This window comes from Dysidea avara, chromosome 1 (genome assembly GCF_963678975.1).
Source record: "Dysidea avara chromosome 1, odDysAvar1.4, whole genome shotgun sequence".
NCBI lineage: Eukaryota > Metazoa > Porifera > Demospongiae > Dictyoceratida > Dysideidae > Dysidea > Dysidea avara.
Genome location: NC_089272.1, coordinates 25,051,266 through 25,070,158, shown reverse-complemented (window position 1 = coordinate 25,070,158; position 18,893 = coordinate 25,051,266). Strand labels below are relative to the sequence as shown.

Here is an 18,893-nt window from a genome sequence, read left to right as displayed (position 1 = left end):
TGATTATCATAGCAGTGCCTTTTGATAGTTTTAATAGCAATGGAGCTACAGCGACAAAGTTATAAAGCAAAAACCAACAAATGTAAAATCACGGGATTGAGATATACTCTAATAGAGCAGTCACCACAGCGTAGAAAAGGTGTGCAAAAAATGTCAATAAAACCTTACCAGAGTTTGAACCAGGAACCTCCATACCTAACACCTGTATCCATAACCACTGAACTACCGCTACCTTGGCCGATCACCTCGCTTAATTTCTGCTTTATAAATGTTTAAATCTGCTTATAATCAAACTTATGTAATTTCATAGATCTACCAATAAAAGTGCTAGATTGTCTAGAACATTCTATGTATATTCTATTAGAAGTCCTGAAAAATGTGCACTCTATTAGAATATTAATCAAATATTGAATTAAATCATGCAATGAAATACATTTTTAAGTATCTGCATAGAAAAGAAGAAATGTGAGTAAAAAAAAACTCAAAGTCAGCTATAGGCTGGTTTGGGTGGGGCCTTATAAAGTACAAAAAGAAGCGAAATCTACACAAAAGCAGCCAAGCTGTGAAAAAACGGTGCGGCCTTAAATCCCTAGGTGAAAAAGTTATGAAATCAAAAGTGGCGGCCAAGAGATGGCTGCAATGATGTTAATGATAAAACTTTTAATAATGGCTATTATCATTAACATCATTGCAGCCATTTCTTGGCCACCACCTTTAATTTCACAACTTTTTCACCCAGGGTTTTTAAGGCCTCACCATTTTTTCATAGCTTGGCTGTTTTTGTGTAGATAAGTGAGATGAGCATCTGACAGCAGTGGAAGAGTGGTAAAGGGTTTGGGTATATAGGTATGGAGGTTGTCGGTTAAAATCCTTAAGACATTTTCATGCACATTACTTCTCAGTGACTGTTCTATTAGGGTATTCAATCATGCTGATTCACATGATTGGTTCTTTATATCTCCTTGGTTAATGCTCTCATTACTTTCAAATTGCAAAAATGATGGTTTGGTTATCTGCATACCAATTTTAAACTGATTGCTATCAGTAGTTTACCCTGCAAGCAAGACAAAATATCACATTTGAAAAATGCTACTAATCTGTACACAAATTGGAAGATAAATGTACTCTAATATGCTCTTTACACTCACTAACTTTGATAGGAATCCAATAAGGCTTACGGGTCATTCCATGTCAAATCAACAAGGAATTTAGGGTCACCTCTCGGATTTTGACGAAACGTGGTGTGTTTGTAGTACCTGTGGTGCTTATCACTCATGCAAATTTTTAGCTCCATACATTCCATAGTTTCTGATTTATGACCACAAATATTTTGAATATTTCATGAAAATTTGGTCCATCTCTGGTTACAAAATCAACTGCAACTTTTTACTGTGTAAATATTTTTAAACACACTTTTCACTGATGGAAGACTGTTGATTAACCTTTCCAGTGATCCCTAAATTATGGGATATCTAATTAATTATTGTTCAAAAGTACTTCATTGAAAACTTTAATCCTTTATATTTTGAAAAATGCTGCTTGAAATTTTTCAAATTCTTTTGTGAATAATGATTGGGTCATAGTCTATGTTTGATAAAATTTTTGTGGTGGGACCACAATGGGCTCAAGAGATATAATGAATTATGTTGTGGTATGTGAAGGAATTTGCAGGCTATTATTGCTGTATTGGAGTGTACACCTCCAATAACCACTCACAACAAGGCCATGACAAGTTTGTCTTACAGAGTGAAGGTGTCTAGGTACATTGGAACCTGTATTAATGACCACCTGTATTGAAAGACCATCTATAAGCTGCAGCTAATTTATACTTTAAGTGGATCTTATTGCATAGCACCAAAGCATCAATCTTTTCTAGCAAATCCAAAAATGGTCCTTATTAGACAGGTTGACTATAAATGAGATCATCATGCGTCCATAAACACATTAATGTTGTACCATCTCTTCAGTTAAAATCTTGCCGTAGTGCACTTACATACATATCCCCACTCTACACTATTCAAGTTATGTACATGGCTGCATAGGTACAACAGACCTCCTCAAAAAGGATATCTGGGTACCTTGATAGCCTCATGATCTCACTTTATAATTGTATGTACATTCTGGACCCAAGACAAGTCTGTGGTTTCTTAAAAAAATGAACACTTTATCAATGGTCCAGGGAATAGAAGAATTATACTGTATATAGTAGATGCATTACTTGTACCAAGAGTTTTTATATTATTGACACTTGCTTGCACCTCAATGCGTGATTTATAGTACTGTAATTACTAAAATTAATGGTTTTCAAAGTATTTTGTGTTCACGTTTTTGAAGATCAGTACAGGTAAATGGTAAATATGTGGTCAACATGTTTACTTCCTACGTGAGTATGTGTATGAATTTATGACTTGATCTTCAAAGTGGTCGTGAATGTAAAGTAATGTAGTAATTAATTTCACACATTGAGGTACAATTAATGCATGTACGTATATGGTAAAACCCCTCCATTGTTAGGACCATAATAAAATGCTCATATTACAGAAGCTACAGAAGTATCTTGGTCCTAATGTATGTGCACCGCTAGAGTGGGAGTACATTGTATAAACAGGCATCCTGGTTATCAAGGTATCCAGGTATCCTTTCTGAGGAGTCCTGTTGTATGTATCTATGCTGCCACATACGGAACTTAAATATGGCTAGATCCACTACAGTGGGATTCAACTTAATAAAGAAGGTACTTGTGAAGAGATATATGGTACAACATTTACATGATGTTTAGGGACACATGGTGGTCAGATCTATAATTTATAGTCAACCTGTCTAATAAGGACCATTTTTGGATTTGCTAGAAAGGGTTGATGCTTTTGTGCTATACATTAAAGAAGTATAATTTAACTGCAGCATATAGGTGGCCTTTCAATACAGGTGGTCACTAATACAGGTTGCAATGTACCTAGACACCTTCACTCTGTAAGACAAACTTGGCATACCCTTGTTGTGAGTGGTTATTGGAGGTGTACACTCCAATACAGCAATAATAGCCTGCAAATTCCACCGCATACCACATCATAATTCATTATATCTCTTGAGCCCATTGTGGTCCCACCACAAAAATTTTATCAAACATAGACTATGACCCAATCATTATTCACAAAAGAATTTGAAAAATTTCAAGCAGCATTTTTCAAAATATAAAGGATTACAGTTTTCAATGAAGTACTTTTGATCCATAATTAAGTAGATATCCCATAATTTAGGGATCACTGGAAAGGTCAATCAACAGTCTTCCATCAGTGAAAATTGTGTTTAAAAATATTTACACAGGACAAAGTTGCAGTCAATTTTGTAACTAGAGATGGACCAAATTTTCATGAAATATTCAAAATATTTGTGGTCATAAATCAGAAACTATGGAATGTATGGAGCTAAAAATTTGCATGAGTGATAAGCACCACAGGTACTACAAACACACCAAGTTTCGTCAAAATCTGAGAGGTGACCCTAAATTCCTTGTTGATTTGACATGGAATGACCCTTACATGAGTTATGACAAGTTTTGTAAGTGATGCAAAAGAAAATTAACCCAGAAGATAAAATACAAAATGAATAAGATGAACTTTGAAGGCACATGTCTTAAAGATGGATGGATGGATTAAGCTCAAATTTAGTATGAACAATGTCCCATCCCAAGGGATGTTTCACAGAAAAAAAATGGACTATTTCTGTTAAGCTGTTACTGAGGTATGAATGCATGAAAATTGCATTTTCTTGGTTCCAGCAAAATAAATTGATTGGTTGATTGTTAATTACATTCGTAGCATTCAGACTAGCCATTCTTCCATGCTGGAGTGATATATAGAAAATATACACAGTAACACACTTGTCTGTCACATGCCTGGATACATTGCTTTCCTTGGCTGCATGCCACACCATCTTGTGTCCTGATATATACATACACACAATTATTGTAACAACTGTACCCCACTAACATGACTCAAACTTGTCAACTTTTAATACTAAGGCTGCATTGCCAATAATCATTATAGTGTAAATGTGCAAGAGAATACACACATTACTTACCAAATAGTGTAATAGTTCCCACTTCGCTCGTAATGGTGGTATGATAATCTAATTGAAAACTACATTGATATGATGACTGGTTGTAAGTTTTATCCACTGAACCAATTAACAGTACACTATTGATACTACTGTTAACATCTTGATTGGTCAAATCAGCTAACCATTCTAATTTATCACCAAGATTATTTTTGATATCAGTTGCATTTCTAGTTACATCACTGATAACAGAACCATCCTCAGCTCTACTAATAATCCTCCAGTTTGGTACTGTAGTGTTAGCAGGAGCTCCAGTAAAACCACAAGGTATTTCTATGGCTAAGAATTGTTTTTCCCCATTAAGGCATTCTGTAACATTATTAGGACCTCTATTGATCATTAAACCTGTAAAGTTAAGGAAGTAAGTCACAGGTACACTACATAATAATTACTTACTATGTATTTATGGCTACTGTTAAAATGGTCTTTAATATACACTGAATTGTACTGTTACAGCTAAATCAGGATAATTCACTGTCAAAAAATTTTTGTCACTGGCTGAATCGATGAAATTAAAATAATGAATAATTTTAAACTATGAACAAGTAAATGGTTAGCCAATGTTGTCGCAGATAACTTTGTTTAATTACTTCCAATGAACTTTTCTTGACCCAAATGGCCCACTATCTGCAATGATTCCCTCGCTGCAGGTGATAGCTCTAGCTAATAGAGGAGTTGAAGAAAGCCAAAACTACTAAGAAGCATAGTCTGTATGCCAAGTAAGTATGTAGCTGTTACAAGTAACTACTGCATGTTAATTATATCATATATATGACAACACGTGTGTGGCAGAACCCAGCTACATAGCACCACGAGGTGCTGATATTACACTGTAACTAATAGTCCTGCACTTACTTGTCTCTGCAGTATTGCATATTCATATTGCCTAGCGAAGATTACTGAAAGTGATGTGTATTACTGTATTTATGAGAATCAGTGTTGCAATGGTGTGTTAGACTTACCAGCCCATTCCCTATGATTAAATCCACCAAACATGACTGATTTACTCCAGCCCATGTATACCGTATAGCGGGTTTTATCTACAAGGTCTTAATTTGTGCAAATTATGCAAGAAGGTACAGGCTTGCAGAATTTAATTCTACATAATAGTTCTACGGACACAATGTGGAGTCTATGAAATTTATAAACCCAAAGGCCCGGGCTGTAGCGCACGAGCAAAGCGAGGGTGCTACTAAGGGCCTGAGGGTTTATAAATTTCATAGACTCCACATTGTGCCCGTATAACTGCTTTAGACTCTATTTCAAATTACATTCAGATTACTTACCTCATCCATGGCTGTTTCTGCTGTAGGCTCGGCAAGAGCGGCTGGTTTTCTTGCGATACCACTAGCGCCATGGCAACTATGCGTCCTTACGTGACAAAATAATAGCACTCGTTAAATCACTGCACGTGAACAATGCATGGCGATTAGATTTTGAGAATATGTTATATTGTGCCTAAAGGCGTGGAGTATATTAGAAAACAAGGTTGAGTATATGAGATTTATTACCCACCCAAAACAGCCTAAATAGAGTCTAAAGCCTCTTATACTTTCGTTTTTATTAAGTTAATTTAAATCTCTACATGTTGCAGTGTGAACTGTCGACCTATGTCTCTTTTCAAGTACTTCAAAAGAGTGGACATTTCAGCCTTGCTGCCTGATCCAAAAGGTTCTTTGTCAGATCACTTACCTACAGCGCCAATTGCAGAAGCAAACAAAAAAGTTTTGAAAGCAGTAGCTGAAGCTAATGAACCGCAAAAGAAGGGCCCATACATAAAGTCACTCCAGAATGCAAAGCACAAGTTGCCAAGTTTGCTTCTATTAATGGAAATAGCGTCGCTGCCAGGTAATACACTAAACTTTTGAGCAAGAAGTTGAACAAGAGCACTGTTCATTTATGGGTAAAGAATTACAAGCTCGAATTAGAACACAAGAGAAAGACTGGTGATATTGAACCAGACGTGCAAGTTCTGCCTACAGCAAAAAGAGGGCGTCCATTTTTACTTGGAGAGAAGCTGGATTTGAAAACTCAAGCGTACATATGAGCTGTTCGTGAGGCTGGTGGTGTGATTACAACAAGCATAACAATTGCAGTTGGTAAGGCTGTTGTCCTTAAGTTTAACCCGACTTTATTTGATGAAACGAATGGCCCTGCTTTAGAGTTGATGCCTAACTGGGTTAAATTGCTTTTGTACAGAAAGGGTTTTGCCAAATGAAAAGGGTGCTCTACCAAGAAGCTAATGGTTCATAATTTGAGGAGCTAAAAGAGCAATTTCTCAACGATATTATTACTGTGGCCATTATGGAGGATATTCCAGATGATTTGATACTGAGCTTCACACCAAACCATTGGTCCAATGAAGACAAAACCGAGAAGTATATTCATTCAGTACTCTTACCTTACTTGGAGAAGAAAAGAGCAGAATTTCTAACACTTTTCTGGCTGTTGTGTTGTTTGATGTGTTTAAAGGTCAGACAACCAAGAGAATTTATCAATTGCTGGAAGCTAACAATATGTATATGATAAGTGTACCAACAAATTGTACCGATAAGCTCCAGCCAATGGACTTAAGTGTCAACAAAACTCTGAAAGATTTCATGAAGGAGGGATTTAATGAATGGCATTCCTTGGTAGTGTACGAGACACTTGATGCAGAAAATCCAACACCAGCTGATTTATGAATGGCAGTGATGAAACCTCTTGGTGCTCAATGGCTATTAAAGGCTTACAGACATTTAATGGTAAACAAAGAAATCATTCATAATGGATGCAAGGCTGCAGGAATAGCAGATTCCCTGAAGGAACAGCGATCACTGTAGTAGCAACTGCCAGAAACTTGTGTAACAAATTGTGTTAATTGCATTACAATAATTATTTGATGATTAGTGAAACTGTACAGCTAAATCACAATATTTTATGGTATGTACAAAAAATCACATTCTAGTATCAGTTGTATATGAAGTTCACTTCTGAGACTTGACCCAGTGAGATGGGAAGGGTGATATTTTTCCTTGACTCAGGCAGTTGATTAAATGTGACCTCATCTGCGATTGGTAAAAAGTAAGCCTTTTCTGGATTACGTTTCTTTGCCAAATATACTGTGTATGCAACTGCAAATAGTCCACAGTCACTGAAACCTTGTTGTTTCTGTACTGGTACTACATGAACTTTCTTAACTCCAAAAAGCTGTTGTATGATCTTCAGGCTATTTTCATCTACAGAATCATAGAGGGAATCATGACGTTTACTGCATTAGGTTTTGACAATATTGTGTTGGCAGTTATCCAATGATTACCTCTGACATGGACAATTTGCAGCTTATTTACTTGGGGAGTTGAACTTGCCTGCAGTAGAGTGGATTGCAAACCATTACTTGAAAACTGGCACTTTAGTATGGTTTGAGCATAGTTAATGTGCTTGTCATTTAGTTGAAAACCACCAGCAATGTCATCTCTGTCTGAAAGAGTAAGAGATACTCTTCCAAATTTCACCCATGTGGAACTGGAGACTAGTGCAGATGCACTGCTTTGATGCTTCATGGCATCTTTACTACTACTAGAACTTTAAACTGGATCTAGTAAAACCATAGATAAACAAGTGACTTGTGGCTTGTCACAGGATATGGATACAAACGCAAAGGCCCTGTGCCTAAACTTTAATTTTTGTATCACTTGTGTGTATATCCATTAATTATACAACCAAGTACTAAGAATAATAAGAAATACGGTTAAAATTATGTCATAAATAAATAAATAAAAATAATGAATTAATAATTAATGTTTGAGAAAACTGCAAGGTCTAGAGACATGAACTAACCGGGGATAGATTCGTCTGTGAACGAAGGCACAAACGTATAATTGTTGTGCCTGTTCATGACCATATGTGTAATTCTATATAACGCCCAGTTCCACACCCTTGCTTAACTACAGATTGTGCAAAGGAGAAGATTAGCGAATGCCCGTGGAGTGACTGCAGGAGAGCCAGAGGCCACTTTGCATGTAAACAAGAAGATTATAAGTAAGTTTTTAAGTTTGTAACGTCTTAAGTCTCCATGCCAGCTGCCAGTGGATTCATTCACATAAAATATGTAATTAAACAATACAAGAAAACATTAAAACACATGCCACACTCTTTACAATACAGGTACATATAAAATACAAGTAAACAATCTTGTCTTGTGCAGTTGACATGGCAAACTTCCTTTGTGTTGGTGTCAGGCAATTCAATATGTACTTAATCTTTTTTGCCTTCACCTGGCTTAGCTACTAGGCTCTGGCTGGCTTGGCTGTCATCCTTTATCTGGTTCATCTGGCTTGCATACTCCTACAGTATTGTGTAGCTATCTCCTGCAAGTTGTGTATGCAAAATTATAGTGTGTCACCCGTCACTGTGCCATTGCTACACCACCGATGAATCTTATTTAGCTCTAGTTGATGTTGATACTGTGCTGTATATTGGCTAATAATTTTTATCTGGTGATGTTGCCTATAATGTATTGCTACATACAGTACTGCAATAATGTATAGTTCTCTCATGCATGTGTTGTATACATATATCACTGTGCTATTACCACACCAATGATGTACTGGCACTTAGCTACTGGTGGCCTTTAGTTGCGATACCACTATTGTGTTGCATCTGTCACTACTGTGACATATTGAGATGATTTGGGGATCGTGCCTTCACCACCTAATAGCCTCACAAGGGGCTGTCACATTGGTGTATGTACTTGGTTGTATGTGACACGGTCCTAGCTGATAATAATAATAATAAAGGAGGATGCGTAATGAATAATTTTATTTTCCAATATTTGTGTTAAATTGTGAGAATTCAACAGCTTGTTAGTCTGGTTTTAGCAGCAAGTTAAATATGCTGCTTTATTGCAGAGGAAAACATGATGAATATGAACAAATATAAACAGTTACATTGTTACCATAATGCTGAAATCATAATTATGTAAAAGCGTGTTTGCAAGTAGTCTCAAGTAGACACACTTGTACATTTAAATGCAATAACATGGAACCTTTGTATTTTTATGTAGCTTTGTTGATCGCCAAAGGTCCTATATATATATACTACAGTTCGTTACATTTCTGGGGAAGACAAGAGCAACAATAACTGGCACAGTTACAGGTTCGAGGCGGTACTCTCATGACTTGCCACAAGGTGGCATGGAGATTCCATGGGTAATGAAATTTGCTGGTTGTAAGGTGATGGTGAATAAAGTGAAGTCTATACTACTTGATATGAAAAGGCCAGTTCCGCTTTCTATGTCCATGCCAGTTAGAGTCTGTGGTGCTGGTACTGGTGGTAGTGATGTGAGCAGTAGTTCTAGGTAGTAATCCAGAGCAACCTGAAGGTGCAAAGTTTACTGTGGAAGTAAAATACACACTACCAGACACACAAGTAGTAGACATGACCCAGGAATCTATAAGAGACATCACTCATCCCATGACAAACATGAAAGTGTTAGAATGTGAACCACCATGTCAAGATGGGTCCCCAGACGTTGTTGACAGGAGAAATTCTACCTCAAAACAAAGTCAGAAATATCTATCTTCTTTTTAAAAACTGATATGGTGGGTGCTGAAACCACTTCAGCTGACAAACAGTTCCATTGATTTATAACCCTCTGGGTGAAAAAGTTGGTTCTCAGTTGCAGTCTACTTTGCTGTTTATAGAGTTTCAGATGGTGACCTCTTGTGTGGGAGATGGGGCCAAGTGTAAACAATTTCGACCAGTCAATATCATAGTAACGTTTCAGTAGTTTATATGTTTCAATAAGGTCACCACGTTGTCTTCGACAATATAAAGAATAAATTCCAAGTTCTTTTAGTCCTGACTCATATGGCTGATTAGCTAGAGCAGCTACAAGTTTAGTTGCCCATCTCTGTACTCTCTCCAGGGTATCAATGTCCTTAGCTAAGTATGGGCACCAAAGTTGGACACAGTACTCTAGGTGAGGTCTTACATATGTCTTGTACAAGAAAGTAAATAGTTCTTTAGAAATCCTTACAAATGTCCTTTTGAGCATTCCCAGAATCTTTGTTGCACAAGTAGACTCTCCACAAGGTAATTTCATCTAGCTGATCTTTCTACAGGTTAATTTGTTTATAGCTGAACTCTCTACAAAGAAACTTCTTCTAGCTGATCTCTCTACAGGGAGATTTGTTTGTAGCTGAACTCTCTACAGGTGATTTGTTTGCAGCTGAACTCTCTACATGATGGTTTCTTTGTAGCTGAACTCTGTGCAAGGTAATATATTTTAGCTGATGTTTCTACAAGGTCACTAGTTTGTAGCTGAACTCTCTACATGATGGTTTCTTTGTAACTGAACTCGCTATAAAGTGACTCCTTCTAGCTGATCTTTCTACAAGGTGATTTGTTCGTAGCTGAACTCTCTATAGGTGATTTGTTTGCAGCTGAACTCTCTGCAATATGGTTTCTTTGTAGCTGAACTCTCCACAAGGTAACTTCTTCTAGCTGATCTCTCTACAGATTTGTTTGTAGCTGAACTCTCTACAAGGAAACTTCTTCTAGCTGATCTCTCTACAGGGAGATTTGTTTGTAGCTGAACTGTCTACAGGTGATTTGTTTGCAGCTGAACTCTCTACATGATGGTTTCTTTGTAGCTGAACTCTCTACAAGGTAACTTCTTCTAGCTGATCTCTCTACAGGGAGATTTGTTTGTAGCTGAACTCTCTACATAGTGGTTTCTTTGTAGCTGAACTCTCTACAAGGTAATTTCTTTTAGCTGATGTCTCTACAAGGTCACTAGTTTGTAGCTGAATTCTCTACATGATGATTTCTTTGTAACTGAACCCTCTACAAGGTGACTCCTTCTAGCTGATCTTTCTACAGGGTGATTTGTTTGTAGCAGAACTCTCTACAAGGAAACTTCTTCTAGCTGATTTCTTCACAGGGAGATTTGTTTGTAGCTGAACTCTCTACAGGTGTTTTGTTTGCAGCTGAACTCTCTACATGATGGTTTCTTTGTAGCTGAACTCTCTACAAGGTAATTTCTTCTAGCTGATCTTTCTACAGGGTGAATTGTTTCTAGCTGATCTTTATACAGGTTACTTGTTTCTAGCTGATCTCTTGAATTCTCTTCAGGGAAACTGCTCTATTAGGATGACTGCTCTATTAGAGTATCTCGATCTCGCACTTGCTGCTCCAAGTTGGATTTCGTGTTATAACTCCATGGCTTTAAGTCTGATTCTTCTACACCATTGAAGAGCCTTTCTAAGATGATTACTCCTTCTATACAGCGATTTTCAAAGTATTCCCCCTAGCGGTTTATCTGGTAGGCGTGCCAAGTAGTCGTTTTTTATTAGCTAATCTCGATTGCGTAATTGTTACACACTGTTGGTTTTTTCGTTGTATCTTCCTGGTTTTTAGCTCGATTTCTTTCAAACCACAAAAGGTTTGAGGTTCAATAGTTAACCTATTCATCCACCGATTTTCAGCTTCTTCCCATACGCAGTTTACCCTGTAGGCGTGACAACATATTGGTGTTATTTTTCGTGAATAATTGATCATAACTCTTTTCCTGTTTATCGTATTCCAGCCAAGGTTGGTACAGAGATGTGCCTTTATACCCCCCTTCTGTGTGCCAAATTTCAAGGCAATCGGATATAGCGTTCGCGTTTTATAGCAGTTTTTGTAAGTGTGCGAAAAGAGGAAGAATAATAAGAAGAAAAAATAAAAACTAAGAAACTAAGCCAATTTTTGAAGTCACATATCTCGGGAATGCTTGAAGCGAGTTCGCTCTAATTTGGAATGTGGAGTGCTGAAGGTGGAGGGAGTGTCCACAGCAAAAATCGTCTTGTTTCATCAAGGCAGCACAGAGTTATGGAGGTGCGAAAATTGCGTTTTCTTTCTTCCTGTCAATATACTCACGGGTGTTATGCGCCGGCTTCTTGGGCCGCACGACACACTACCGTGTGTCTTGATACTGCCTGGATGTAGATTTGGGGCCAATTCTTACAATTAGGGAAGTTTAGAAATGACAACCAAGTACCACACCACTCAAGCACAAAGTTTAAATCCTGTTGCAACAGATCAGTATCAACAAGTGAGGTGATGCTGGCATAATAGGTACAATTTTTGTGAAGTGGAGATAAATATTGCACAAAGATCAAGATACTCTAATAGAACAGCCACACCCAATAAAATATCAACAAAACAAAGCTAAATGTTATGGGAAGAGCAAGTGGCAATTAGAACAGTCACATATGTTTAAAGCAATCCACTCAAAAACAGCCAAGCTGTAAAAAGAGTGCGGTCCCCAAAAGCCTGAGTGAAAAAAGTTGTAAAATCAAAGGTGGCGGCCAAGAAATGGCGGCAATGCTGTTAATGCTAATAATGACTCTGTGCATTAATAAAATTTATTATCATTAACATCATTGCAGCCATTTCTTGGCCACCACCTTTGATTTCACAACTTTTTTCACCCAGGCTTTTGAGGGCCGCACTCTTTTATTATAGCTTGGCTGTTTTTGAGTGGATTTCACTTCTTTTGTGTTTTGACATTTATTATTTTTTTTATCTACAGATCATAGCTAACTGCTACAGGAACAATGATGACCATACAAGTGAGACAGAAAATTACCTACTCATCCCAGGCAGCTACCAACACAGAGAGAAAATCAGTACTGATGAAAAGCAAACAATTTAGACACAGATGTCCTCGGACACATGCTACCACAAACATTGTTGCTAGTTCGTGCATACATGATGGCTATATATACTTGAATATAAAGTTGTATTAGGTCTATATGTATTTATTTCCACTATAGTGATTTATTATGATGACTATGATGATGATTGGCGCGAGTTGGACATACTAGTCTGCTCGCACACCGCCTGGGGGTGAAACTAAGTTAATATTACAAATATACCACTGATCAATACAAAAATGGCTCCAATTTGATGAAATAGCAACTAGACTGAGTCTCAAAGTGCTGCAACAATAGTATGGTCTAATGCTCTAATAGAGTGCATTTTTTTGCTTTCGCTGAAATCATCTAATAGAACACACATAGAATGTTCTAGAACAATCTAGATTTTCTATTGGTAGATCACTTTTACTTATTAAGCTAGAATTTTTCATTTATAAGGAAGAAAATAAGTGAAGTGATTAGCCGAGATAGCAGTGGTTCAGTGGTTAAGAATGCAGGCATTAGGTATGGAGGTCCTTGGTTTGAACTCTGGTCATGATCAGTTGATTTTTTTTGACATTTTTATGCACTTTTTTTTGCCCCCTATTAGGGTATCTCGATCTTACACTTGCTCGGGTTTTGCTTTATAACTTTGTAGCTGTGAGTCTGTTGCTGCTCTAACCGCCAAAAGGCACTCCTACGATGATCAGTCTATGTACACACAAATTTTCAAGTCATTCCTCTACTCGGTTTACCTTGTAGCCGTGACAAAGTTTCATCTTTTTTTATGTGAATAAATGCTCTAACTCCTTGGATATTTATCAGATTCATAGCAAACTTGGTACGCGAATGTACCTTTATACACTCTTTACTTGTGCCAAATGTCAATACAATGGCATTACAAGTTTGTGTTTTATAGCAATTTTTGCAAAGTGTGCGAAAAGAAATCAAAGCCCCCATAGCCCCCTACGGCGAAGAAAAAAAAATTAAAACGAAACTTTGGCCACTGATATCTCAGAAATGGCTACGGCGATTTCCTTCAAATTTGGTATGTAGTGTGGCCTACCTGGTGGGCACCTCTGTAGTGAAACTGGTACTAATCGGATAAGGGATCATGGAGCTACAAAGGTGTTCAAATTGTGTTTTCTTTCTTCCTGTATATATACTCACAGTGTGGCACGCCAGCTTCTTGGGCCGCACAACACACTACTGTGTGTCTTGATATGCACAGTAGCTAGCTTCTTGTTATGTATGGTAACAGCAAGTACAGACAGATAGAGATAGTGAGATACTCTAATAGAACAGTCATTCAATAGATAATTCTTGAGCAAAATGTAGAGCAAAAATAAAATTGTTGGAAAGAAAATAGGTGGAAAATGCAAACTAGCCTCATCCATGTTTACTACAAACATTTAAGCTGCTGTTGATGCTGCTGCTGTTGCTGCTGCTGCCGCTGCTGCTGCTACTGCTGCTGCTATATTATACATAGTCACTTGCAACCTTCTCAAATAACCATGACTTAAAGTGGAAATGGTATATTTTACTAATCAATAATGCTACACAAAATAAATTGAATAGTACATTAAAAATTATTAATTAAAAATGAAGTAGGGATCCAAGCAATTAAATTAGTGAAACAACAACAATAATTATTGTTTTGTTCAATGCCAAAGTAGGGATTTTCCCACTAAGCTATGTTGTAATAACATCATTCATCTACTATTTATTGCTTGGGTTCATTTTTAATATACTCCTTTGTTTTTATGACTATACACACATGATTGTTCTATTAGGGTGACTGCAGTTGCTGACAGTATTAAAGTATCTCGAGTTAGCTTTTCACCTACCAAGGGGTGTGTCACTATTTCATATTTTCACTGTATTATGAATGCAACTAGACTAATAATAAGGGGAGTGGTCATCATGATCAAGTAAATAAATTGCTAATAGGTATGGTCTTTTTGAGCTCGATCGTTGTTAATCAACACTGGGTGTGGTATCCAACTTATCATGAGTTACAAATATCAACCATTTTAAATAAGTTTGTGGCATCTAAAATGCTGCTCAAGAAAAGTGTTGATAGGGGAAATTAACACCTCAATGTGGTTTAATTGTATGAAGAAGATGAATGACCACCTTCATTGAAGATAAAAGGAAAGACAAGGTGCAGAGGGCACACACTCGTTGGAACCCAAAGGGCACATGCTGATGATTTTTAAAGGCAGCATTTTAGGTGGCGTATGTCACTTTTGGGGGATCCCTACTTGAACAGTACTACTGTACTGTTTGATAAATGCAATAGCCTGTGTTATTAGTACCAAGAGTTAATAATAGAGAGGAGAGTATCAAACTATCGTATAGTCTATCAAAAACGAGTGTGTTAAGTCCTCTGGCTTCGATAGGCTTGATTTCCGGTTTCATTAGTATTTTTTCATAAAACGGTTAGGTGAAAATGTCTCAGAATTTAACATGTCTGGAACGGCCGTGTCAGGAATGCGTAGCACAAGAGCAAAGGCAGAGTGATGGACACTCCAACTCAACGTATTCATTGTGTTCCGTTCTGTCAAGAATCAAGTGACGATGATAGCGACCAAGAGGAGGGCGAAAACCTATCAATGGACGATTCGGGGGAACAAATGTTGACAGTTAACGACGCTGCTAGAGAGCACCAGGGAGAGCAGTCCATCAAATCATCTATCGATGCTGCAGCTGTTGATGTCAAAACACAGGAACTATTTTTAATGGAACTTCATAATGATCTCAGTGCGTGTTATCCAGAACTCTTGTTCTCAATGGCTAGTGGCATAGCAAATAGCGCCAGTACGCAGGTTATTCCTACTATGCTAATTACTCCAGCAATTTTTCATCATCACCCTCCCTATGGCTTGGTTCCACGCATTCAAGTATCAGTGCAGTACAAAGTTTATACTGTATCGGTTTTGATGAGGGTGTGGAAAAAGGAGACATTTGGAAGCTGTGATGAGTTAGATTCTGTGTGCAAGATAATCAGAAGCAACACTAAGCACAAGTTTTGTCCAGGTATTGAGATGAATCACTATATGACTGATTATTATGAGCCCATTTCCTTCCATATCAAGAGTGCGAGAGTGTCAACATTTCCTTTCCAACGAGTTGATTCACAGAAATGTGATCTGTATTTTGAATTGGCTCATAATGTAAGTAGGGTAGAAAAAGAGTCCAGTGATGTATTGTGCTACCCTTGTAAACGCTTGATGAATCATTTAGAGCGCCAAAAGAAAAGAACGGCAGCAGAAACACCAACAAGGAAGTTGAAACATCAAAGGCCATCATCGAAAGCTAGGTTATCATATATGAGTCCAGCCAGCCAAGCCAAACGAAAGAAACTGGCTCAATATGAAAGAACAAACACTATCAGGAAACTGTCAAAGTATGAAGACAGTGAAATAGTTTTAAATGATGTGCAAAATGAAGAAATGAGTAAAATTGTGCAGAGCATAGGAGATGATGATTTGGAAAAACTCTACACGGAAGGTAAAAAGCACGGCGTTGGCACAATTATGAAAGAAATTTGGGTAAGTGATGTCCAACAGAGGAGAAAGCAATTTTTTGATGACCAAGACAAAAACAGTATGTTAATATCAAACTATTTTCATGGTGACTATATTGTTTTACCATGCTATAGGCTTTGGTGGAAGAGGGAACCGTTGGAATTCAATTACAATCAGAATGGGTAAGTTACTATGCCGTTACTATGCCATTAATTATTGTGTTTTTTTGTGTTTATGCATATGCTTTTTAGCTTTGGCAATCTATACTCGCAGTCCGGCTGCTTATGAAGCTTTAAAGGAGTTTGATGTACTTAAGCTGCCTTCTAAAGCCCCTCTGCAATCGTATTCTGGGGCATTTATTCATGAGCCTGGAGCCAGTGCTAGGTGCATATCTGATCAAGTTTCACGCTACTTGGCTTTCAAAGAAGAATGTGGGAGGCTAGGAAAGCAGGACCCCAAGGGAGATGGAGCTTTAATCTTTGACGAGGTCAAAGTTGCTTGCCAACTCATGTGGAACTCCCGCAGCCATCAATTGATGGGGTTGGCCATGACATCGAAGAATCTTGCATCACTGAATGATGTGTACTCCTTGTTGCAAAAATCTGACACATCTAAGCAGACCTCCTACATACTACAATTTTTATGGAGGGACTTGACTAGTGAGTTTGACATTGTGGGCCCTTATTTCACCTGTTCTTCGTCAATGGAGGGAAAGTTAGTATTGGCTTGTGTTCTTGAAACTATAAAACTGTTTCAGTTACATGGCCTTAAGACCAGCATACTTGTGTGTGATGGTGGCTCATCAAACATAGCTACCATCAAAACCAGCCATGGTTGTCACGGTGCCTATTCACTAAACAAGGACCAAGATGATAAATACAAGGTGAAACCCTGGATGCCAAACCCATATAATCCTCCACATAAGATATTTTGGCTGATATGTCCATCGCACCAGGTACTGTTAGTCTAGTGTGTCATATTGTTACTATATTATTACTTGCTCTAGCTTAAGAACATGATCAACGCCCTGTTCTCCTCTAAGCCAGGTGGTTCCAAACTGTTTCACCATGCTGAGAAGTCTAAATTTGGGTGGGAGACCATTAACAGTTTGTATGAGCGAGAACTAGAAAGGGTTAGTCAAGGCCAGACCAGGATGGTACCTTGTATTAAAGAAGCTCACTGCCTGCGTGATGCATGGACTAAGCTGAACGTTCATCCAGCTAAGATCATGCAAGTAAGACGAGACAGGTGTCATGCACAATTTTTCTGAAGTTGCAGTACCATTCAAATGCAACATTACCTTGCACTAGTGCTTACCAAAAATAGTTAAACTCATGATTCTCCTTAATTAACTCACTTGCACTTGTGCATAGTGAGATTGCATTTGTATGATTTTGCTGTATATTTTTTCTACAGCAGGAGCAAGTGCTGTCTGAGTTGGTATGGTACATCAACCAACCTCCACCCGACAAGGATACAGCATCTGAAGTGTTAGCTTATCTAGAAGCGTGCAACCTACTATTTGAAAAAGGCTTTTTAAGTCATGATTGTGTGCGGAGTTTGGATGGTGACGTAATTAAGAACATTGATAAAGGCTTCCAGTACTTTACAGCATGGATTGATTCACTTTTAGACAAAGGTATGGATAGGGTTTATCAACATTTTAACCTACAACTCTAATGCAAATTTTTCACACTAAATTGTTATAACATTGTTTCTCTAACAGATCCTGCCTTTCCCCACACAGCAAGTACACAGAAGTCTTTCTTGTCATGGCAAAGTAAGCTTGTTTATTTCCATGACACTATTTACTCTACATTATTAAATAGCTTGGGACCTCTTGCGGATTGATGTTTATGGTTTCAGGGAATTGTGCTCATGGTTTTTTGACACATATCCAACTCATTTTATCTCCCCTGCGTCTGTCCGGGTTGTCGGTTGAGAACCTTTTCAGTCAATATAAGCACAGTTCCAGAGGAAAGCTGGACTCGGTAAATTACATCACATCTAGGGCAGCTCATCTAGTTAAACAGTCTATATCCAGTCACCACAGCAGCAAACAGTACAGGGATCAGCTGCTGGATACAGTTGAAGTACCGTTACACAAGAAACAATATAACAGACAAGCAAACAAAAAGTAAATGAATACGTAAATTATTGATTATTTGTATTTTTAACCTTTATTAACAATCAACTAATGTTTGAGTTTTGGCCTAATTTGCTTTCTAATTTTGTGTGCTGTGCAAGAAGCACTGGTCGTAGATTGATGTCGAATGTAGACGCCAACCCTTTTTGTGATGCCATCTGTTGTTTAGCCGCTGATATCACTTCTTGGATGATTGTATTGGTGACTATTCAGACAAATACGTCACACACATCTCCCAAAATCTCTTCATCAAAAGTGTCAATGTTAGGGAGTTGTTCAGCCAAGGCGTGTTTAAAGATAACAGGCAGGTCGGCTTTCTTCTTCACTTCTGAATGTGCAATCTAAACAAAAATGCACATAGTAATAAAGTACACAGGAGTCAAGCATGTAGACATACAGCTGTACAGTGAATGTTGTATGGAACTGGTACACATTACA

At 37.7% G+C, this 18,893-nt stretch overlaps 2 protein-coding genes across 2 annotated transcripts in view; one reads left to right on the top strand and one right to left on the bottom strand.

Moving 5' to 3' along the window:
- Nucleotides 1–4,459, bottom strand: part of LOC136249250 (uncharacterized) — a 56,460-nt gene extending 52,001 nt beyond the window's left edge. Inside the window, exon 1 of the mRNA XM_066041217.1 lies at nt 4,081–4,459. Within this exon, the coding sequence (XP_065897289.1) occupies nt 4,081–4,456 (376 nt within the window). The 5' untranslated portion in view covers nt 4,457–4,459. The remainder of the gene's footprint in view (nt 1–4,080) is intronic.
- A 10,842-nt stretch (nt 4,460–15,301) lies between these two features.
- LOC136238272 (uncharacterized) lies at nt 15,302–18,251 on the top strand. The gene is made up of 7 exons (XM_066028695.1): nt 15,302–16,388; nt 16,444–16,491; nt 16,561–17,264; nt 17,316–17,543; nt 17,726–17,948; nt 18,036–18,089; nt 18,139–18,251. The coding sequence occupies exons 1-7, from the start codon at nt 15,302–15,304 to the stop codon at nt 18,249–18,251; spliced, it is 2,457 nt and encodes an 818-aa protein (XP_065884767.1).
- The last annotated feature ends 642 nt before the right edge of the window (nt 18,252–18,893 follow it).

Bases quoted from the DNA above. Each gene is read 5' to 3' on its own strand.
- LOC136238272 (XM_066028695.1), top strand. From the start codon at position 15,302: ATGGACACTCCAACTCAACGTATTCATTGTGTTCCGTTCTGTCAAGAA. The intron at 16,492-16,560 runs GTAAGTTACTAT...TATGCTTTTTAG, and splicing joins TTCAATTACAATCAGAATGG to CTTTGGCAATCTATACTCGC. The intron at 17,265-17,315 runs GTACTGTTAGTC...TACTTGCTCTAG, and splicing joins TGATATGTCCATCGCACCAG to CTTAAGAACATGATCAACGC.